Consider the following 24,611-nt stretch of genomic DNA (forward strand, 5'->3'; position numbering starts at 1 on the left):
TCAATACCAGCTGGAAGTTAAAACGATAGAGAAATCAGCTTCTATCTGGTTTAAATTACTATTATCTAGGTCCTATGCAACCAAACTTATCCCCTCACTAATGTTCCCCAATGCCCAGCCAGCCCCCCTCTTCTTCCTAACACCCACCTTCAGGCATTTCTACTGCTATCCAAATAATTTCTTTTCTTGTTCTTTAGTGAAAGGAGTTTTTGTTCACTTCTGACCAATAATTAGTATCAAACAGATGATAGCTTGTAGTAAAGTAACTTTTGGTCAAACTCTAGGCTTGAGCAACCATAAGTCCCTCCACTTCTAAGAACTGAGTTGCCACACCACTAAGAATTTTGTAGATTTTTATTATTTTATTATTAAAAACTTTACATCTTGAAATTGGTTAATCTTAAAAGTAAAAACAAACCATATATTTGTTTTATACATTACATACACTTAAGAAATAAATAATGTTCTGCATAGCATTAAAAAAAGCATCATCATATACAAATAAGTTGTCAAGCCAAGTATATAAATATAGGACCCACTGAGGATTCGATTCCCAAGGTTTTCATGACTAAAAACAGGTCAGAAGCAACCAGGAGGCACGGTCAGGAATATAAGCTCCACTTTGGCTAGAAAGCAATCATGGAAAGAACAGAAGAAGTGCACAATTGAATTGAGAAAATACCTTGACTTAAGATTTGAGTGGTTATGTCTTCTGAAGTTTGGCATTGAACAAGGATTCAACTTTGGCACAGACAGATTAAAACAGGGCCCTTTGAAACCCTCACTACAAAAATCACTCTTCACCTGACATCATATCTCCTTCCAAATTAATCTCATCTGTAAAAGCCCAACCCGTTGGCACAGTTGTTTTCCTAGTTACATATTAGTAAAAAGGGCTTAGGGTTTTATAGATGGCTTTGAAAAATATTCCTTATTTATCACACCTAAGGCAAACTGGTGAGAAATGGCTACAGGAAGTCTTAATGAAGTTGCAGGGAGGAACACACCATGGACTTTGCCTCCAGGAAATCTGAGTCCTCACCTGGCCCCACCACCAACTTGGTATATAATTCTAGGCATGTGGCTGAAACTCACTGAGCCTCGGTTTTGTGAAATGAAGACTATTGTTAATCTCTTGTTAGGTGACCCCATGAAAATCTTTTGCCAAGTTAAAAAAGGCTTCTCATTATTGTGTATATTAATTCAAATCAAGACTGGACGCTTTTTGAAGAAGTTCAACACAGAAAAGAGGCTGGTATTAGAACAGATATTCCGAGGAAGAAAAAACATTGTGTTAAATCTTGTGTAGCACCTGCTGTTTGACAAGTGATGGTTCTGGATAAACAGATATGTATACCATATATAATACTTTCTATCTTCCTGAACAGAAGAGATTTGCTGCAAAGCAACTACCTCTGGCAATTGGCCACCATCTGGTCCCCAGCACGTATGATATCTTCTTGCTGTGTGACACTTAGGAGGAATGCACATTAACTGAGAAGAAATGGGCAGAAACCCCTGAAAGCCTAAGGGTCCCCAACTCTTTCATCATCTAGCCCTCCCCCGTGTCCCTCGTGCCTTCATCATGTGTATATTTGTGGATCATCTAAACTTGAAGGGAATCTAGAAATCTCAACCCCCACCTTAAGTGCTTAATAAACAATTTGTCCAATCAAAAAAAAAAAAAAAAATGAGCAGTGGATAAGTAAGAAAGCCAATGGCGTGTGCTTTTGAGAGTGAGTTAAGGAGCAGGACAGAATGTTGAAAAAAGGACCTGATATTGATCAATGCAGTTCATTGAACTCCAACAGCGAGGGCCTCAGCCTCACCCCTGATCAACCATGTCTGGGTGAACAAGGACACTGGTCTGCCATCCTGACATAAGTCAGCTCCCAGCGGGAAGGCCTCACAGAACGACTCCGGTCCGGCCAGGCAGCTGGCAGCCTTCCATGCAGAGCCAGTGTTCCTTGTCAGGCAAAGCACAGGCTCAGCCAGCCCGGTGTGCCCAAGAGGCCCAGCCATTTGGCCATTTGCCACAGATCTGGCCTTTGAACTATTCTAGCGCAGCAACAGGAGCAGCAGCGCGGGTCCCCTCTGGTGAGAAGCCCCAGCTGTAGGAATCAAGGTCCAGGGCCCCACCAGCAGGCTCTTCCCCATGCTGCAGGGTCAAGACTGGGAGGGGTCCTTCCATCAGGTGGGTCCTCAGCAGTAACTTTCCTCCATGTGCTAGGAAGGCGGGGCGAGGGCCTTGTGGGCACCCTCAGGGAAGCTCCGGGGTTTGCCTGAAAGGAACCAGGTGAGAGTGGCGTTCGTTAGCTCGCTTAGCAGCCTGTATTGAGGGCGGGCTCTGTTCACATCACAGCCAAGCTCTCTTACAAACCCGCCAGACTCTTTTCCTTGCTTCCCTTCCAGAACAAGCGCAAAAGGTCCTGAGTGTTTCTTTCTCCCCCTCCCCCACCACACTGGAGCCCTCTCTGGGTTCCCAGCCCCATGTACTTCAGTGCTGGCATTTACATACTTAGCACAATGCTCACCTGCAGCAAACACATACATGCACACAAGACACTTGCACATGTGTACACACACACACAATTGTGGGGAGAACTATCGAGTCCTCTGCCTTGATCAAGAAACCGAAGAGAGACTATAGGATGGCAAGGAGCAAACGAGACAGAGTCAGGAGGCCTGGATTCTAGTCTCAGCTACACTAACTCACTACTGAACCTCTCGGAAGCTTGGTCTCCTTATCAGTGAAGAGGTGAACAGTATCCGGGTCAGCAGACGATACTGAAGGTGTTACACATGTCTAGGGATGTGTTACACATGACTTCCTGGAGTTAATTTATTACTTGGGCTCCTATTGTTTTCTGTTCCTTTGAGGGTGAAGAAAAAAACTACTTGCTTTCTCAAAGAGGTGGTATGAGACAAGTTACAGCATTCTTAACTGTTACAAAAGTCTGGAGTGAAAAAAGAAAATATCTTATCATAGATATTTTATCATAAGAACAGTGATCCTTCCTGGGCATCTAGAATGTTCGTGGCTGTTCTGAAGATCAATGAAGTTACTATACGAGGAAGTACTAGGAAAGGTATAAATATGAATACCAATGTAAAAAATTAAATTTATTATTATAGCACAAAATTATATGAGCCTAGACCGAGTCACTTAATTAGATGGCAGTTTCAGAATCCCACAAGTCCTGTGACCACTGAGCTGATGGCACTCCTGAACAGGAGACAGAGCAGCTGGCACGGAGCCCGGCACTCAAGGTTGGCAGACAGTTAATCACAGGGGACCCCGGCATGGGTGCAGCCGTTGATAATTGATACCCAGGTCAAGGTGAGGTGACTTATCTGAGCAAGTGGAACCTCCAGGCTCAAGAAAGAGCACAGGCCCTGAGTAAACCAATGTGCCTCAGTCCTCACTCTACCATCAACAGCTGGGGGACAAACCCAGAAAGAGTGGCCTAAACTCCTGAGCCTCAGGGTCCCCACCTGTCCACAGGGCAAACAACACCAGCATCCTGGGGTTGAAGATAAAGGTAAATAACAATGTTTGGAAGGCACTGAGTGCAGGGTGGGCACATCTACATGGTTGGTGTACAGTAGTAGCGTTATTATCTAGGACCTTGGTGAGGGCAAGAGGTGGGGGCCGGTGGGGGGGCCAGTCTACCTCCCCTTTAGCAGGTATTTATGTCAGAGGACCTGTGACAAATTCTCCTTTTGGATGTGCCTACTGCCTCACACCTTGACATATCAGCTTTCCTCAATTCTGAAATAAAAGGACTCCAGCATGGGGCAATGGGACACTTTTATGTGATTCAGTGTTACACAGACAAGCAACTCTGCCTCTCAGAAAGGGGGAGAATTGTTCACTAATATCCACTCACATCAACCTGGGTTCCCAAAAACCTAAAAAACAAGACTATACTTTGTGGTTCTCCTTTATCGCCCCCTTAACTTCCCACTCCAACCTGGGGCCCAGTAGGAAGCTGGGAACCCTGGAATGTCCCACAGCCCTGGCCACTATGGAGAAGTTTAGTCTAAGACAGGGCATAGGCACCAACCCAGGGATTTAGTTACTTAAGACATTCCACCAGGACCATGGCTGTGACCCTATCGAGTCAGGCAGAGCAAGAGACAAAGGGACATTAACACCCTCCAATGTCCTGTCTGTTCCCCTGATTTGTCTGTCTCCTTGCAGCAGAAGGTCAGCTTCATACAGCAAGGGATTTCTGTCTGTTCTGTTCACTGCTATGTCCCAGGTACCCAGCCCCATGCTAGGTGACTATTCAACATGTGCTGCATGAATACAGGAGAAAGTCCCAGTTACCTGGTTTCGTTTTTTATTCTCCATCTATCCAGACACTTGTGAAACCACAGCTCTTGGCCAGGGGATATGCTGGTGTTCTCAGGGTCTTCTGCACAAAATATAAATCTAGGAGGAAAAAGAAACCACCAAGGTAACCAAAACTCTAGAGGCAAAAGTACATGGCTGTGCTTTCTGGATCCAAGGTGGGCAGAGCAAGGGGAAATGAGTTTCATCATGCCACACCCTGATCAAGAATCTTCAGAACTCCGCACTGCAGCTATAAGCAAGCACGCGAATCTGCTTCTCACTAGGATGTCTCCCATGATTCAGCTCATTCAGCCTTTAATCATACCCCTTCCGCGTTCTTCCCTGTCTGTCCCACAGACCACCTGCCTCTCTGAACCTCCCTGACGGCCTGAGACCCTGACCTCTCAATTTAATAGGAAACTGTGTCCTTATATAAATGTTGCTTTTGTTATTGTCGTGACTTCTTGTGGCTTGGTGTTAACAATGAATATCTTGACTTGCCTGTGGATTCCTTTATTTATGGTGGGCTGTGAACTGCTCAGCTGGAGGAACTCGAGGTGCCTCCAGTACAGTGCTCATTAATATCCACTGACAAGCATAGCTGGACTCAGCTGTGAGTTAAAATCAAAGATTCAGGAAATGGACGGTCAGGATCACAGATATAATCAGTGGTCTCGTAACCATTTCAACTGTAACTTAGAACCGAACATATGGGTTACGCCCGCCTCGGTGGTGGGTGATTAGCATGACCCCATGACCAACAGATGCTCTTGCTCACCCAAAGGACAAAAATCCTAATCAGAACAGCTTTGAGAACACATACTGGGAAGTCCAAACAGTATATATACATATAAAAAGGTTATTTACCTTATTACAATCAGAAAAAGTTTAAAACAACAGTAAGGGACCAATTCATACCCAACAGAATATCAAGAATGTCCACCAAATGTAGGCAAAGAGGGGAAAGGGGAACTCTTATTCTGTGGCAAAGATTAGAATTGATCCAGCCACTTTGGAGAGGAAATTAATAATATCTAGCCAAGCTGGAGAAGACATAAACTATAACTTAGCCATTCTACTTTTGAGTATTTATATCCCAAAGAAGCCTTCACACACGTGCACATGGATGTTCATCTCAGCACTGTTTGCGACTGCAGAAAAGTAACAACCACTGGAATATTCAGCAGAGCAATGGTGAAATTATTGTAAATGACAGTTTACATATAGAAGTTAAATGTGAATAGATTAGATCTATATGTATTGGATAAATTTCATAAACAGTGTTGAATAAATAAAAGCAATTTGTTAAGGAATACGTCTGCTCATAAATTTTAGAATCATCCAAAACACTTCTGTATGGATACAAACAGAAATATAAAAGGTATAAAAATCATGAAGGTGGGAAAGGCATAACATTATTTTTTTTCCAAGATTTTATTTAATTATTTTTAGGGAGAGACAAAGGGAGGGAGAGAAATATCGATGTGCAAGAGATACACTGATCAGTTTACATGCCCTCAATGGGAGACCTGGCCAGGCATCTGTCCTGACTGGAATAGAAACCGTGAACTTTTGGTTTGCAAGCTGGTGCTCAATCCACTGAGCCACAGCAGCCAGGGTGCCACTAACATTATTTAATGTTGGAAGATTAGAACATTTGGTTTGAAAGGAGAAGAATTGAACAGGAAAAGGGCACAAAGGAGGTTCAGCTCTAATTATAATGTGTTACTTAAAAAAATCTATATGAAACCAATATGGGTAACTGTTCAGATTTGTTAAGTCTTAGTAGTTTATTGTATTTGAAACACTTTATAAAAATGGTCATCTTTCTCTACCACACTCCTAGGCACAGGTTGCACTTAACAAGCTCCAGGAGAAGGAAAAAGACAGTTATTGAGACAGCCTTGTCACTAACAGCTTCTCCCACCTGGCATCCCCCTCCAGTTCACAGGTTTCTAGAGCGAAATCACTCCTCTCCCAGCCATCCTGTGCCAGAGGCAATGGATGGAAACAGGGGAAAGTGCCAGATGGGGCACAGAGAGGGCAAGTGCTGCTTCCGACCACCCCAAGGCTGGCCATGACCTCCCAGCGGTCTGCTGAAGGATTTGACTGAAGACCCCCAATTCTTGAGAAAGGTTCTAGAGAAGCCTGCTCAGAGTCGAGGTAGAGTTTAAAGCACCGACAGATAAAGGTCTGGATTTATCATGCTAGTCTTGGGATTAACAGGTGCGGGGAAACTGCCAGCATAAAGGATTCTCTTTTACTTTACGTCAGGACCCGCCCCATGACCTTGACTCACAGCCTCAAAAGGAGAGGTCTAATGCTCTGAAAACAGGAGGCTAAGGAAACCAGGTCCTCCCACAGACCTCATCCTGGGGGCTCCCTGGACTTGACACTCGGGTTTACTCTGTGCAGGAGCAAGCAAAGACTTGTGGTTGCATGGACCCCGGGGCCAAGAGACTAGCAAGGCAGCGCTCCTGAAGAGCCCGGTCCAGGAGCAGCCCCCTTCCTCTGGGCCGACGCAGGGCTTGGCAAACTGAACAAGGGCTGGATTGCAGCCCCCATTTGCCCACCCCTCTCATCCAAGGCTCTGTGACCACAGCACAAAAGTCGACAGAGGACTAGGCCTGGAATTTGCTTTTCCTTGCAAAGGTGTCTGAGGTTTTGCCCGTGTACTCCGATACGAAAGGACTGAAGGTGCTTGCTTAGCAAAGGAAAGGACAGTGCCCGAGACACACCTTCTGCTCGCTACTGACACGGGGCGGAGAAGGGGTGTCAGGCACTTACTTCCGCTGGGTTTCCCCAGACTTGACCCGGACGCGCCTGATACTCAGTTCCTCCTCGGGCTGCCGGGGCTGAGACAGGAAGTTGCGAAACCCACTCCACAGGCTGTACCACGACTGAGATTCCTTCTTCCAGGTGAGTCTGATCTTCAGGAGGTCTCCCAGGTCCTCCTCTGTGTAGACCAGGAAGGCGTTGGTGGCATTCAGCCCGAACTGCTCCACTCTACAAGGGGAGAGCAAAGCTGGTCTCATTCCCTGCCACCTGGGAAACTGCCACATTGTGTGGGGTAACGCAGCGGCAGCACCTGCCCCCCCACCCTCCCCCAGACTGGAGAGAAACGAGGAGAAGTCTCTCCCCAGTGCCTCCATCTGTGTTCTTCCAGCAGGACCACAGACGAAGCTCACCGTGCTCCATGCTGACCTGCAGCACCCCACCTCCTTATCAAAACCATTCCTGGGCACCTCCCTATTCACGCTACTTCCTGGGGACACAGGTCCAGGAAAGAAAGAAATGAAAACGCACAGAGTCACCTCGCCACTCAACAGTATCCTCTTCCCCTTGGCCCACACACAGCTATCTCCCTAGAAACTCCTAGCCCCCTCCTGCGCGTCCTTTCCATTTGGCACCTGGGGAACATGCCTCACCCCATTTGTGTGCATGAGGATGTGGATACAAACCTGGTCTCCCAACTAGACCCTGAGCCCAGAGAGCCAGTACTGTGATGACATTTCTTTTCAATGCCAGCACTACTCAGCCTGACTCTTCGTACCTTAGGAGCACTTAACAAATCTGTACAGATGGCTATGTGCCCCTCCCACAGATAATTAGAAATGGTCCAGGGATGACGCTTACGACATTCCAAATTCCTTAAAGCCTCAGATGTCAGGCGTTATCTAAAATGAAACAGCACGTTCTGCCTTCCCACGCTGCCGATTCATTCTGGGAGCTTCCCTCCCAGAAACACTCTGTAGAGGGCTTGGTGCGAGAGAGCCAGAGAGAGACGGGACTGCAGAGGCTATTAGAACCACCCAGGCCCCCAGACTACACCCTTCTGCACTGTTCACAGGCTTCTGCGCTTCCTCATTCCCATACCAACTTGTCCTCCCCCCAGCAAAGGGAACTCGTGACTTACATCTCCAAAGGCAGCATCTGGGAGTCTGCATTGAGGCCGTAAAGGGTGACATAAAGGGTGGGTTCAACTGCTGTTGTGTTCTTGTAGCTGAAGACATGGATTTTCGTCTGATAATGATAAACTGCAGAGACAGCAGAACACAGGCATTTGTCATCCTTGAATGTTATGCCACGGCAGCCTGACCCAGACTCAGTCACCTAGCTCACTGAGATTTTTAGGGACACTGAGTTTTTAGGGACTGCTATCCTTTTGGACCAGCCTAGCCTCCAGCTTCTCTCTGGTCTCATTCTGTCTAATGGCATAAGAGGTCACTGGGATATAAAAGAAGGAGCTCTAAACTTGGGGTTCAGGAGAGCTTTTGGGGTTTCTGGCCCAGCTACTTTCCTGCTGCATAGCCTAGAATTAAAAACCTCAATTTTCTAATATTAAAATAATACCCACAAAACCTTGTGGTTTTATAACATGCTATAAAAAGGCAGGATAGCATTCTGATCCCCTATTGGTCCTACCTCAATGATCAAATGAGAAAACAAATATGAAACAGCTTTGAAAAGTTAAGTGCAAGGGAGATTTAAGATATTAATACTGTGATCGTGGAGTGATAATTCACATCAAAGGGAGTCCCCACCTTTTGTTCTTAAAGATTAACTTTCCTATGGCATGCACAATGTAATCTGATTTGGAATGATTTGATTTAACTGCGCCGGCCACACCTTCTGTGCTGGGATGTGCCCTGTTCCACGAGGTATTTAGAAGGTGGGAAAGACAGTCCCCGGGGCAATGGGTGGATGGAGGGTTACCTCTGAACGGCATGCCTGCCCGGGTTTTCAGGTACATCTTGCTGTTCCTCTTGTTCCTCATTTTCTTGGTGTTGTAACCAATGCTGTTACAACGGTTCTTCCGGCAGCTAAGACAGATGCCCTTTTTGAAGCGGTTCGAGTCCGTGCACTGGAACGCAAAGCTCGGCTTGTCCTGATTCATCAGGGAGTCGACAAAGAGGTATATGGCCCGTTCATGCTCACATCTCAGCCCCTCTGTGATTGCTGATGAGGGAGGGAGGGAGAGACAGAAAACGGGCAAGATAAGCCACTTCTCAATGGTTCGCCCACTCAATAAGGACTGTGCAAAATTAGTAGTCACCAAATAGTCACGGGGATATAAGATACAACATAGGAAATGTAGTCAATAATATTGTAATATCTATGTACAGTGCCGGGGGGGGGGGTACTGGAAATATCAGTAAAGTGTATGATTATCTAACCACTATGCAGTACACCTGATACTAACACAAAATAATATTAAATGTAAACTGTAATTGAAAAATTTAAAAAAATAAGCACTGTATACGTCATCAATCATAATAAGTTGTATTGCTGTTTGTATTCATGTTTGTGTAATTCTTAATACATGCCCAGTGATGTGCTTGGCTTCCGTTACGACGCAGAACTGAAAGCCATTCCTGCCACCTAACCGCTTGCTCTCCAGGTGGGAAGACAGCACTAACACACACAGAGCAATAAAGAGCAGTAGAGCACATGTAACAGGCGCCAAACAGGGTGATGGAGATCAGTGGTACAGCAGGAGTCACCTCGTCCTGATAAGGTTGTACAGTCTCCAAATGTGGGAAATGGATCAGACGCTAAATAACTTCTTGTCTGGGGCTCAGCAAACTACAGCTTGCAGGCTGGCCACTTGTTTTTGTAAATAAAGTTTTACTGGGACTCATTTGTTTACATATTGTTTGTGGCCGCTTTCGTGCTACAACAGCAGAGTGGAATCGTTGAAACAGGCTCTGGCCTGCAAAGCCTAAAATATTTTCTAGCTGACACTTTAGTAAAATGTTTGCCAACCACATTCTAGTCTGTTCCTTTCCATTATAAATTATATTCCAGAGGCCCATAAACGTGAAGTAATTTGCTCAGGCTCACACAGACAGTTGGTTTCAAACTTTGAAGTATAACTTAGATTTTCTGGCCCATAATACATAATTATTTCTTGTAACTAGAAGGTAAAGTCAATAGTTAAAGTAGATCCCGAGACCTTAAAAATAAACCCTTTCTCACTGACACCACCAGTCTTAAGAAATGTGTCCTGGCTGGGGTGGCTGAGTGGGTAAAAGCACCAGCCTGTGAACCAAAAGGTCACTGGTTCGATTCCCGGTCAGGGCACATGGCTGGGTTGCGGGCCAGGTCCCCAGTTGGGGGGCATGTGAGCGAGAGGCAACTGATCAATGTTTCTCTCACATGTGGATGTTTCTCCCCTTTCTTTCCCCCTTCCTTCCCCTCTCTCTAAAAAATAAAAATAAAATCTTCAATTAAAAAAAAAGAAAGAAATGCCATCCTTCCAACCCCTGAGGTAGAGCTGAATCTCCCTGCATGGACCTCCAATCCCCTCAGGAGCTACTTAATTATATTATCACATTGGGAGAGGGCAACAGTCTTAAGACTGAGTGACAGAGTAGGACACCCAGGGGCACAGCCTCACAGCAGGGAACCGACAGGGGCCAAAACTTAGAAACGTTGCCAGGATCCAAAGCAGTGAGTGAATGAGAAACCCAGAAAGAGATCAGTCATTGGAGTGCCACACACATCAGTTTCAGCAGCAAACTCTGTTCAGCCCAAGCCTGCTGGGACTAGACTAGGCATTCGGAAGATAAATGATAAGTGAATAGAGAAAGCATCTTGGGTGTACTTCTTTAAAATGTTACAAAAAATACATTAGAGTGTATTCATGCTATACAATATCACACAGCCTCTAAAAATGAGAAGGTAAAATCTACATGCTCTGACCTTTAAGAATGTCCATAATATACTATGGACATTGAAAAAGGAAAGTTGCAGAACAATGTGATTTTGGCAAATATAATTATACACACACCCATAAGTAAATTTGCAAAGAAAAAGGACTGGAAGGACATGAAACTGTTCATTCGTATTGGCTAATTCTGAAGAGTAAGTAGAAGCCAGAATGAGAGAGGTAAGGGGGCAGTTTTGGTTTTTGCTTTATGCAAGTCTATATTGCTTGATTTTATTCAACAAATATGTATTTCTTTTGTTATAAAAAGAAATTAATCAGCCCTGGCAGGTGTGGCTCAGTGGATTGAGTGCCAACCTGTGAATCAAAAGGTCGCTAGTTCGATTCCCAGTCAGGGTACATGCCTGGGTTGGGGGCCAAGTCCCCAGTCGGGGGCACACAAGAGGCAACCACACATTGATGTTTCTCTCCCTCTCTTTCTCCCTCCCTTCCCCCTCTCTAAAAATAAAATAAATCTAAAAATCTTAAGAAAACAAATAAATAAACGCTTTAAAAAAAAAAGAAATTAATCAGTAGAAGCTGGACCTCAAAGCATGAGAAGGCAGAGCAGAGATCACAGGAGGCTGTTCACAGGCTTATAGGATGAGGAATGGCAGACAGTGTTTGAGGGCCACTGTGAGGGGAGGTGGGAATAATGAAATAATAAAATAAATGTGGTTGGGATCTCTAACAGCTTTGGCTGATTTAGGAGGAGATATAATAACTGAGCCAAACCTCCCACAAAGCAGAAAAGAAGGAACTCACTTCCATGTGCAATTGACCCCAAAATATCGTTGAGTCCACAGCCTGGCTGGAAGTCCCCCCCATTGGGGTAGATGTCGATGTGGCCCACGGGTCTCTGAATCCCGATGCTCAAGCCGAAGGAACGCGTGTAGGTGTGGAGGACATCCACGAAGTCCGCATCGTCAGGGGACAGCCTGCTGTTGATGTCTGCCCTTTCAAACATGGGCCCGGCAGGATCCAAACCTGCAGCAGAAGGGGAAGCCAATACCAGCTGTGTCAGGTGTGCTGAGTCCAGTCTGACTGTGCAGAGGAAACTGAATTTGGAGCCCAGCCAATCTCGAACCCATGAGCCTGCAGGCCAGGAATGTCTGCTTTCTTCTGACGTCTTTGCCTGTCCTGATACTTCAGCTAGTTCAGTAAGTTGACCGCACGCTTCACCGTGACACACAGCCCCGAGGAACCACAGGCTGTCAGAATTGCAGCAGTTCTAGAAGGCACTCGAGCTGGCTGAAACTAAGCCATTCATCCCATTTATTCTGCCACTGAGAGCCTTCTACAGCCTCAAATTAGCAAGTTTTTTAAAGAATAACTAAGCTGCCTACACTTGTGGAGGGAAGCCTCAGTCTCCCCAAACTGAGCTATTTATATTTGGACTTACTCTTCCCCTTCCTTCGGTGATGAATCAGGCCTGGGGGTGGAATGGTGAGGGCGGGTGGGGACATCAGATACACTGAGGATCTATATCCCATGCCTCCAGAATTCCTCTATTTTGCAGCTACAAAGAGAAAACATTCTTACCTGAAAACTTTCTGGATTGAACAAGCGAGTAGCACTGCAGAGAGTACTAGTTCTAACATTTGAAAATCATAAATATCACTGGGAGCTTGTTAAAAAATCAGATTCTACTTTGCAACTACAAAAAGCTCTGGAAGGACAGACCAGCCACCAGTTACCTGTGGTATATGTGCTGGTGGAGAGGACAGGGAAGGGAACTGGGCAGGAAGTGGCAGCCATAAGAGAAACTTTCACCATCTTTTAATTTTGGAACCACATGAATGCAAAACCGTTCAAAAAAAGAATGTACAAACTATAAAATGCAGATTCCCTGGCCCCCTAGAGATTCTAATTAGTAGGTCTGGTATGGAGCACAGAAATATGTATTTATTCCCCAGGTGACCCTAAAAGTAGGTAGTCTGTGGACCAGATATTGAAAATTTTTCCATATTTCAGTATCATCTAGGAAATGGAACCTGAATACCTTAATTCATATAGTTCATGTGAGATAATATGAGATTAAGTGCTTGTCAGTGCAAATACTAGCTACTGTTACCAAACTCAAGCAATTATGGGAGTCAAATTCATCCCAACCAAGAAGATTCTTGCCCTACAGGCACAGAGAGAACAAGCTAAGAGAATAGTTACAGCAGAGGAAAGGGGTCTGTCTAGTTCAGAATAGTGGTTCTCAACTGGGACTGATTTTGCTTCCAAGGGGACATGTGGCAATGTCTGGAGTCATTCTGGGCTGTCACAATTGGGGAAGGGGGAGAGAAGCTACTAGCATTTAGTGGGTAGAAGCCAGGGGTGCTGATAAACATCCAACAATGCTCAGAGCAGCTCCCACAACAAAGCATTAACTGGCCCAAAATATGAATAGAGCCGACATTGAGAAACACTGACCAAGAAACAGCAAGGCAGGGAGGAGACATGACCAAAAACAGTCATAAAAAGGAGGAGCTGGGTCACAGAACTGTATTCCCCAGACCCCAGTACCATAGAACCAGGGAGCTCATTTTAAGATTGAAAGAGCAATTTGGGGATAAACAAAAGGCAAGGCTATTGTCCAGAGTAAACCTGTGGAACTCATTACTCATGAGAACTGTAAACAGTTTTCATAAATTTAGATAAACATATGTAAGACAGAGGCCAAAAGGGAGCCCAGGCTGCTTGTGGGCTCATCCCCAGCCCAGGACCCAAAAGAAAGATGGCGCAAAAGTGGTGTCCTCCCAGAATGGCCCAGGATGACTCATTTTAGAGACCACAGGACCACAGCACTGACACAAATGGCCTCTCCCTGCCTGTTGCCATGTCCCTTGGAGGAAAATAAATAAATAAAGAGGAGCATTCTGCTTTGCAACCAGTTATAAGAGAGGGGCTCTTTGCTTGGCGTGAACAAAAGTCTCCACCAGACGGTCAGTGCCATGGAAACCAAGCTTTGCTGGAGGAATGCAGGCGGCCAGGGCTTCTCCATAGGCCCGCTGGCAGCCAGGCTGAGCCTTTGCCTACCCGAGCTGACCCGGCCTGACACATAGCCAGGGCCCGTAGACTCTGCAGAAAAGTTGCCCAAATTACTTTTTTTTAACTAAGAATGGGAGGGAGAATGTAGCCCCTCCAAAAAGAGAGAAGATGGAGAACCATTCCTTCTTCCATTCAGTCTGACTCCTCCAAAAGTGCTCTGTCCAGCAAATGGAACACACGCACGTTCATGTACATACGTACATGCTCATGTGCACACGCATACACACTCACATGCATGTGGATACACACAGGAAAACCTCTGCATTTCAGCCTGGCAGGGCAGCACCTACTGCACTACACACAGTTACTTTATTGACTGAGAAGAGGCAGTATGGCACAGTGCGTAGGCGCAGGCTCTAGAATCTGACAGCCTGGGTTTGAGTCCCAGCACTGCTATGTAGTATGCAAGATATTGGACCCATTATTTAAGCAGGGTCATAGTTTCCCCATCTGTAAAATGGAGCCCAAAGGACCCCCTTTGCCCAGTGCTCTGTGACTAGATACGGCATGCAATACCTGTCACATATAAGTGCTTGACATTGACATCTAGCCCAGAGACTGCCAAGTGGTCACTCAATTTATATTTCTTAAGTAAATGAATAAATCCGTTTGCTTATTTATTTATAATGAACTGGATAAAGGTTCGACTACAAATATATGACCTCTTCCATAGTATATCACAGAATTCCCTCAGAAGCCTAAGAGCATAAAGCCTGAGCAAACCACAATACACAGCTTTCTGATCCAAGCAAGAGTGGGATTCAGATACCCGCTGCAGGCCCCAGGCCTCCGCACAGCAGCAGCAATGGCCTCAGGACCCTGTTCCAGCTCCAGTCTCTGGTCCTCTTACCAGTCAGGCCCACCTGGTTCCCAGGCCCATGAGAAGTCTGAGGGCAGAGGAAAGTGCACAGCCTCCCCCATCACACATGCACAGCAGCATATGTCAGGTCATCCAAATACCCTCTAAGGGGCTGCTTGGCAACTGGACAGAGGCCACTCCTTCCTGTTGTGCTCACCCCAGCCCCCTGCTCCACAGAAAGAAGGGGCTGAGCTCGGGATATGCAGCCCCCATACTCCAGGCAGACAGCACGGAGAACTGATTAGCATTCTGCCAGCGAAACCCATATCTCAGCAGCTGCCACCCAGACAGGGGAAAGAACTGGAACGCTTCTCACTAGCCCCATCTCATTTAGGATTTAGAAATAAGGGAAAGGAGGCTTTGCAGCTTGTCCTTGTTGCCTAGGACTTTCTGGTGGGGGCCTGGTGTGTGCTGGCCCCCACCACACCAGCTGGCCCAGCTCTGAACATCACGCTTAGCACTGGGGCTAGGAGGAAGTGCTCAGACAATAGGACCCAGAATGGCTTAAGGTCAAACAGCTTTGCTCCGGCAGTGGGTTAATGAGCAGCCATGTGTGGCCACACAATCACTGCCTGCTTAGACAGCCCAGCCCCACCGTCTTGGTAATCAAAAATAAAGCTCTCAAAGTATGCTGAATCAAATAATTGAATTTAAAGGAATGTGAGTGTGTGTGTGTGTGCGTGTGTGTGTGCACAAACACATTAGACTTAAGCCCAGGACAAAAATATAAAGAGGGCCACTAAAACCTCACCAACACATAATTTTAATAAATCTACCCCACCGGCTTATTGCTGAAACCTGATATTCTACCCTTCACTAAATCTTTCTTTAGCTACAACCACATTTCTACCCAAGTCCTATTTCAAAATGAACACACTGCTCGGAAAGAAATTGATCAGTTCATTCCTTCCATTTGAGGGGCAAAGAAGGAGCTTGGAGTGAAGACAAAAGAGTGTTGGAAAGAAACTAGAGGTTCAGGGCTACAAACGTGCCATTTATTTCAACCCAGAGGAAGCCCTGTGCATGTATTTGATGGGGCCCCCATGAGAGAAAGAGAATCTTTTCCACTTTTCACAACCATTAAAGCATTTAATCCAAACTCTCACATAACAGCTCACCAAAACGGGAAGCTCAATTTTCTATTGCCAATCTGGTTGCTATTATCAGAAAAGTCTCTTTAAGGACAGGGTTGATTCATCTACTCTAAACAAGTCATGATCACTAATAAATTTGCCAGCTAAACATTGGCAAGAGGCTGTTGGTAGATGAAATAAAAATCAGAGGCAGAATTCAAACTAGAATCTACCACTCCTTCTTTCTTTTGAGGTCCTAGAGTATTACAGGCGGAGACGGAACGTGGGCCCCAGAAGCTTGGAGGCTAACTTTAGTTACTGGCTGTTTGACCTTAGGTGTTTCCTCCCCTGTTGGGTCAGACCAGTGGTTTTCAAACTGTGTTCTCTGGGGCTCTGGGCCCAAACAGCAAGGCTAACACTGCCCACCCCACACCCAGCCCCGACCAGAACATCCTTTCTACGTTTCATGTATCGGGGTGCCATACAAGTTTGATTTGAAAAAAGGGTTCCTTGATGAAATAGAACATTTGAAAAGCTTTGGATTAGATGTGCTCCAGGTTTTTTCCAAAACTAACGCTGTATGTTTCCCTCATGCTGTCTCATTTGGGAGCACTCTGGTTCTGAAAAGCCAGCTCATCAGAGGAGCTGGGGAGCTCGGGGACCAGCTGTCTGTGGGGGAAGCAGAGCTTACCCGTGATTCTGCCCACTGTGCCATTCACGAAGTTGCCAGCATACCCAGCCACATGAGCTCCAAGGCTGTAGCCAATCAAGTGAACATTCCCAAGAGAAAAATCATCCTTCTCCTGCAGGAAGGCACAGAAGTATGTGAGAGTATAGTCCTGAACCCACAGAGTCACCCACAATTCAACAGTTCAGTCTCGACAAGGAGACATAGGATCCAGGGACAGAGACTTCCAGGGGCATGGCTGGCTCTGCAATGCAGATGGAACACAGCCAGGTAAGAGGAGGTCAAAAGGACTTGGTGGCACGGCAAAAGCCGAGCGCTGGGAGCAGGCTGTGACTAGAAGCTGTATGCCTGACCCTTCCCCTACATGTTTTCCATTCTTCCTGACAGCATCTAAGGGGGAAGGGTGGCAGCGTGGAGGTCAAAGCCACCAGACTCACTGGAGACGGAGTGCCAGCAACAGCCTGCAGCTGCATACTACTTGCCCACCCTCTTCGGCTCCAGGAGCTGCACCCTCACCACAAGCCCACCTGGGACCCCAGAGTTGGAGCATTGCACCCCGACAGGGCACTCCGCTGTGGGAGGTTGAGGAGGTGGGGATTTGACCCCACCGCTCAGAAACCAAGTTTCACAAAAAAAAACCTACGCAGAAGACTGAGGTACTGTTTGAGATCCCAGGATTTTAAGACCTTTAGATCTTGTTTCCACACTTAATATTTTAAGCAAGGCTTAAAAGGTTTGTTTGAACCAACACCCTCCCCACCCTCAGGACAGGCTCCCTTCAGAGGCAAAAGCAGACTTCAGTAGATTTGTAAGATTACAATCCAGTCCTGGCTCCTGACCATTCCCAACCAACTTCAGAGCATTTCTAAGATCAGAATAATGACTCATAAGGCAAGCTTTCTTCCAGCAAATACAGTAACAGGAAAAATCCAGAGACGTATCAATAATTAAAAGGCTCTCTAAAAGTCCCAGGTTTCAAGTATTTCAAGCAATACTTAATTTGGTAACAATCTGAATCCCAAAGATTCTGATGAGACATCTGAAATTCACTAACACTGTCTGACCTGTATTTCTCAAGGTTTGAGTTCCAGATGCTGCTCATGAAAGACGACTCCCTTTCGTCCTCAGTTACCTGCAGCCAGTTGAGCATCCTCGCGATGCTGTGTCCCACAGTCCGAATGTTATTGACCGCGTCTGTGTAAAGCCGGTGAGCCAGGGGGAGCCAGTCAACCACCACGACATTGGCTTCTTTCTCTCTTGTCCGCAGGGCTGACATGAGTTTGTACAGCCAGTTTTCAAAGATGCCACTCATCTGTAGAGGAAAGAGGACATTAAAAACAAAAACAAAACAACTTCTGTGTTCAGAAACCCTAATGAATATAAAATTCAGTTCCATGATCCTCTCCCCAGCTGATTCCAGAATCTTCACCTTGACTGCTCAGGGACCAAACATTTGCACATGAGCAGTGCCAACCACAGGCAGGATTTCTACATGGGTGTTTGTCTTCACTGTTCTCAGCAAAACTTTCATAGCTGCTGCCCCGCTGTCCTGTAAGGCCACTGAGATAAGCATTGGTGGCAACACTGGCCTGAGGTTAGCCTAAGTCCCTATCACAGCCAGGCAAGTGGCCTGCTCCATCGTTCAAAGGCAGCTAGGAAGGGTTGCCCCCGAGAATTAGCTTCTCTCTTGAAGGTGCAGGGAGTTGGTGTCTCCTAGGCAAATGCAGAATGAACAAATGACCCCATCCCACAACCCATCTCTGCCATGGCTTCTGACCCCAGAGAAGGGAAGATCTGTCCCAGGAATCCCAAATTAGAACTCAGAACACGTTTCCCCAGAGAAACAAAGTATAAATGGTGACAAGGTCCAGTTGTAAACTTCTCCACAAGCACATTATTAGATAAAAAGATTTTCTGTGCCTGGCCTGGGAACCCAACCACCACTTACAATCTTGCTTCCATGGGAAACTTCTATTCCAAGTTCCAAACAGATTACAAAAGAACTTTCTGGAATGCAACCCATTTGTAAGTTGTAGGCCGTTTGTATTTGCATTTTGACAGGGGGCCTTAAAAAGATTCAAATGCATGATTCTAATCATGGGCTGTGGGGTGCAGATAGCTGGACAGGCCTTGAATTACCTCTTCAATCACTTCGGGTAGGTAGGCACCTACTCCCCAACCTCCCCCAAGGCCTGGCCCCAACAGTTGGTGATAGACCTAAAGACCCAGAAAGCACGTAATGGATATAAATTTCTCATCGCTAAGAAGAGGAATGACCCCTCCCAATTAGCCCAGGCAGAAACCTGCTCACTTCATAGTGCTGTTTTTCTACAGACTGTCACTATATGAATGAATAAATCCCTCGCTGGTCAAAAGCTTCTGAAGCTGAGTGTTAAAGCCCTTTTTTCTTGAAGTTTGTCATGGACCTTTCAATGTGAATTGCTCAGCTAGGACACATAAAGAGCCCCAAGGCCTTTAAAGGGAGCCATCTCTATGCAAACAGGAGGGCACCATGCCAACAGCGGCCAGCAAGCCAGGCCAGCTGGCTCCTCATAGACTCTCTGAGCCAGTCAAGCTGCTTCAGCTCAGCTCAGTCCCTGGGGAGGAATGGCCCCCATGAGGCAGTGGTTGACCAATGTAATTAAGTGTAATTAGAGGGATCCTTACGAGCCAGTGGAGCTGGGCTGCCGCCCTCAGGAGAGCCACTTTCTGAAAGCCCGCTGTGTGCCAGCATTAAATCCCACCCTGCTGGAGTCCAGATTGCCCCCTTAGTGAAGTGCCCATTACATTCTTCACAGCTGTCTGAAATACAAGCAGCCCACAAGAAAAGAGGGGGAGAGAGAATGGGATCTGGAAGCACCAGTATTCTTTTTAATTGACCAAAACAAAAGAAACCAAATCATGTGTAAAGTTGCAGAGCTCCCTCCCCTGGGCTCACCGTCCATCCATGAATGATGAAAAAGGTTTTGGCCGTCAGGTTGAAACCACAGTCTTCTAGGGTCTGGTTGTGGCCAAGGGAGAGGTAACATCCTTCATGCTCTGGGTCCTCGGAGGTGTGGAGGTTAAACTTCACGGACGGTTTGTCAACAGCCTGCACATCCTCAGATGTGTAGAGCTCACCTGGGGAGAAAAAACAGAGCCTGGTGCATTTAGCAGGCTCCTCACCTCCCAGAAGAGTTGCAAAGATATTATAAAAGGAACATCTGGTCTATATTTAAGAGTATTGATTTCAGTCACTGGTATTAAATTACTATGACTCAAATAAACAGGTCTGTCTTACTTTTCTTTCCTCTTCTCTATCAAATGAGTTCTCCTTGCTTCTCTCAAGTTACTACTTTTGAAGTATAGGTCCTCAATTTTTCCTCCTAAATGCGTGGAACCAGTTGAGTTGCAGAATTCAGAAGTTTTCAGATTGTAGAAAGGCATTATAGTACGTACACCATGTATTATATAACACCCCCAGAGGTGTGTGGGGCATTCCACACTGGTATTTCTGCAGGGAAATACGTGACTACTCACAACTTGAAAGAAAATTACAAAATAGCCTCCTGTCAGTTCAGGTCAGTTTTGCTGCCAAATGAGTTCAAGCCAGGTAAGGCTAGGTCTTGCTGCCAGACAAGTCACCAAACAAATTTTCCAGTTTTAAGAGACTTTGGAGTTTGGAATTTAAGGTAAGAAGCTATTGACCTACTACACAATGGCTTTCTCCTAGTGTCCCCAGCTCGGTTCTAGCAGGTCCTGCAAAAAACCTGATGCCTTCTCAGTGCCCTTTGCAGAGCCTGGCATGTGTCAGGTGTTCTTCTAGTTTATTAAACAAATAACTGAAGATATCGGAAATCTCACACAAGCAGCAAAACCACTCTCTCCAGCACCACCACTCACACACACAGAGCCTTGGAGGAGATAACCAGATAACGCTGCTCCCGAAACACAGCCGATGGCATTGATGGTCCCTATGGCCTTTAAACACTAGGTGCTGTAATCACCACACTATTTCAGATGGTCCTAAGTGAACCCCATCACACACTCTTCCAGCCATCTAGGAAATCAACCCTTGATAACGGGCTTGCAAATTAGAAAGTGAGACTCTCCTGTCACCCAGAAATCAGGGGAAAAGGTACCACAGGACCATCCCAGGAGCTTCATTTATCCCAGGGTTAGGAAGCAAATGGAACCACTGAAAGAAGGACTAGAATGGTGGAGAGGAGGGTGATGAGTTGGGGGGGGGGGGTAGGGAGAGAGTGCACCAGATGTAAAAAGGATAGGGTTCCAGAAACTGCATCTAAATACACATGAACAGAACTTTGTCATTAAAGTAATGGACATAAATTTGAACCATGGACAAAGTTAGTTTGATACCTCCCCAATTTCCACCTATACAATCACTCACACAGAGCCCAGATGGGGAATTCTAGGAAAAAAAGGCTTCCTGGGACAGATTGTGGATAAACCCACATCTCAACATGAAAGGTTCACGGTAACAGCTGCTTCTCTGACCCCAGATTTCTCTAGCTTCATTCCTATGACTGTTGGCCTGCGTCACTTCAACCTCTGGGACTTTATAATAGTTCTTCACCGAGATGTCCTCGTGGCTCATTCTTTAGTTCCTTGCTCTCAAATTCTCAAAGAGGGAAGCCTGATCACAGGTTAAAACTGCACCAGTTTCTCCCACCAGCGCTCCATACCTCCCATAACACAGAGCACCACTTATATATTTTAATTAGATCTTCTCTGTCTTCTCACCACTGAAATGTAAGCTCCCTGAGGGCAGGGATTTTCACCTGCTTCTAGAAGAGTGCCTGGCACAAAGCAGGCATGCAGTGAATACTTTTTTGAATGAACGAAATGGCCCCCAAATACTCACAATTGCAGAACACAGACATTGGAAGGAACATCAGCATTCTACAGGAGAGGAGCTAGAGATGCTACCTACCCCAGGTCACACTATTACTCAGAACTAGAGTTAGGGACATGCTAAGTAATGCAAGGCTTTCCCATTGATTCACTCAAATTGGCCCTCCTGTTGGTACATAAGCTGACATGGACCAGCATCATCTGGCCGACCTCAGCAGAATAGAAGATGAAATAACGGGACGCAGTTTAGGGGTTCTCCTGCCACTGCCACTGAGTGACCCTACCCTCATTCCACTGAGGCAGGCTTCTTCCAGTGGAAGAGAGAGCCATGCAGAACTCAGAAGGAAGAAAAGCTAGCAGCTAGGAAGAGAAAGAGAGTGGGATGGAAAGTGTTGGTGGGGGAGGAGGCTGGCAACCTAGGGGGAGACGCCCAGCAGCTCCTGGGCAGTCACTCACCAAATGCTCCTCCCCACCTTAACTTTCAAGACATCTTAGGTACATCGATAGATTGAGACGAGGAGAGGTGCCACATGAGAGAGCTCCTTCTAACCTTCTCGAATGGCAAGCCTCCAGGTTCAAAGATGAGGGCAAAGTTGAAGAGCTGCTGCCAGCCAACTGGGCTGACTGGATAGCGCGTTTTAAAGGACCCACCCATCTAATGGGAAGGTGTGGGGCGAGATCGAGCGGGCTCTGTCCTACTAGCGATGCCCTCGCCAGAAGCGCCAAGAAACAAGGGAAGGACAAGGCTGATTAGAAGGAGCAAAGGGATAGCGCAGCAGAAAAGAAAGGATTTCCCAGGAACGAAGAAGGACGGAAGAAGGGTCTGCGAGACAGAGGGGGCCCGGCGCGGAAAACAAGTTGGGGTGGGGAGGTTAATAAAAAATCAGTGCACGTTACCTTGCAGTGGTCCCTCTGGACCAAGCGTTGAGGGGCCTCCCGCGGCAAAGCAACAATAGACGCTCCAGAGGCAGAGCAGATGAACGGAGTTTCTCATCCTCCCCCGCCACACACCCGTCGCTAAACAAGACTTTAAAAGTGGGGAAAAAAACACCTCTCAAGGTTCCAGCAGTCCGAGCCGGTAAGACCCGAAGCGGACACCTTCTCTCCACAGAGTGGGGTAGCCTGAGACAGCTGCCAAGTGGAGAAGGTGGGAGATGAAAACTTGGCTACACTGAGCCGCTGGACGGTAGAGGGAGTGTGAAGGGGCTTAAACCAGAACCAGATCTGCGTTCACCCACGCTGCATGCCTGGGAAGCACAGGCTTGCCACTGGGATACCGTGGATGAACTCCCGGCGAGGTAGGTTTTTTAAAGTATGGGAGTCATCTGACCCATCGCCAGATGGTGATTTGCATAATTTATTCCCGGTTCCCAACTCTGATTGGTCACACCTTCGCTGACACCGGAACCCAGACTCCCAAAGTTTGAATGAAAGCGCCACACACCCACCACGTGGACGCCCTACACGCTCAGCCTTGCGTTCTGCCCCTCCTGCCATTCTCCAGCCACCACCCTTCCTCCTAGTGCCCATTCCGCGACCCCAGATTCTGCGCCCGCTGAGGACGCGATCCCTGGGGAAGGACGATTATCCTCTCCAAAATGCAAAGCTACCCGCGCGCCCAGAAAGGTCTCTGCGCACCCCAGGCCAAGGGTCCGGATAGGGGACAGCCACCTTGTCGCCCCTTTGGTACTTTTCTTGCTTCACTCCCACCCAGAGAGGCCCTCGACGGATTCAGTCAGCGTGACAAGACAATAATCGGGCAGAGCTGAGGGACTGGGGGCTGTTGGCCCGGGCATCAAGAAGGCACACAGACATTTCTCCAAGTCTTAGTTCCGCCACTAGCTGCAAAACCCGGCGCAAACCACTGAACTTTTCCCAGTCCGTTCCTTGGTCCCCAGTTCCCGTGGTAACAGTTCCTGCTGCGTATGGGTGTTGGGTAAAACTAAAAGAGATCATGTACAGAGCTTACTGCGGCGCCTGCCATGTGGTAGGTGCTCTCGTACCTTGAGTGTGGAGAACTGGAGGGACACCAGGCGACAGACACTTCCAAAAGGGAACAGAGAGCTGAGCTTGGGAGGTTCAGACGCGTGACCAGAGCCGAGTCTCTGCAGAGACGCACAACTACCTGTTGAGTAGAATTAAGCAGCTGCTTCTTCTCATCAGTTTTCCTTCCTCTTCTTCCCTTTATTGACCCGCGTCGCCTCGGGTCTCAGGTCCCAGCTCCGGCTCAGCTCGCGGGACTCCGGGACCGAGAATGGCGAGCACTGGAGAACTTGGCGCGGAGTCCGCGTCTGGCGCAGAGGAGCCGGACCTGAGCCTGGGGCTCTCCAAGGGCGATGGTAGGGACAACTGAAGGGCGGCTGCGCCTCAGCCGCCCTTGGGGACGCCAAGGCGGTGGGGGAGGTAGAAAGCTCCGCCACAAAGCTGCGCACCGCCATGCCACCGCGTCTCTGCCAAGCCTGAGCTCGCTCTGCAGGACTGCGAGAGTAACTACGCCGTCACCGGAAGGGAACCTGCCCCACTCCAGCCAGAGGAGAAAAGCAGCCCGGAGCTTCTTCCTCCCTCATGTCGGGGCCCCAGCCTGGAAGGTCTGTGTGGAGAAATCAATCCGGAGGAGAAGGTCCTATTCCGACCTATACAGACTCATTACTCTCATGTGCTATAATTCATTAACAAGAAGCAGTCTGGCTTTATTATTTTAGTATAAAACTCCATGTACTTTATGGGATGGTAAATTTCACCATCAGATATGTCTCTTCCGCCCCCCTCCTGCTCTCCTTCTCTGTTGGCAAACTACACAGATGTTAAGTCAGGTATTATCTACGTTATACAGATGGGAAGACTGAGTCGTGGGGACCTGCTGCATGTTTGAAGGAATTCTTGACAACCAGATCTCCTCTGCTCTAGGCTTCGTCTCTCCAGTTGACCTCTAAATATGCATGTGAGCACTTGGGTACAATGTCTCCATCTCATCAGTAGCTGAGGCAGTGGGTGACCTATGAGTCAAAAATTTACTTCTCTGTTCTGCATTGCTCAAAGCCATAGTATAG

The 24,611-nt window shown here is 47.0% G+C and overlaps 1 protein-coding gene across 1 annotated transcript; it reads right to left on the reverse strand.

The window, feature by feature from the left end:
- Positions 1-381: 381 nt before the first annotated feature.
- On the reverse strand, positions 382-23,999 carry LIPG (lipase G, endothelial type). Its single transcript, XM_090284992.1, has 11 exons — positions 23,754-23,999; positions 23,531-23,666; positions 19,646-19,827; positions 17,840-18,019; positions 16,711-16,822; positions 11,814-12,035; positions 9,056-9,298; positions 8,256-8,376; positions 7,127-7,345; positions 4,334-4,438; positions 382-2,282 (listed from the first exon to the last, which is right to left on the reverse strand). The coding sequence occupies exons 1-11, from the start codon at positions 23,997-23,999 to the stop codon at positions 2,261-2,263; spliced, it is 1,788 nt and encodes a 595-aa protein (XP_090141118.1). The 3' UTR covers positions 382-2,260.
- Between the last annotated feature and the right edge of the window lie 612 nt (positions 24,000-24,611).

The sequence above is a fragment of the Furipterus horrens genome, unplaced genomic scaffold, assembly GCF_987537825.1.
Source record: "Furipterus horrens unplaced genomic scaffold, mFurHor1.1.pri manual_scaffold_8, whole genome shotgun sequence".
Taxonomy (NCBI): domain Eukaryota; kingdom Metazoa; phylum Chordata; class Mammalia; order Chiroptera; family Furipteridae; genus Furipterus; species Furipterus horrens.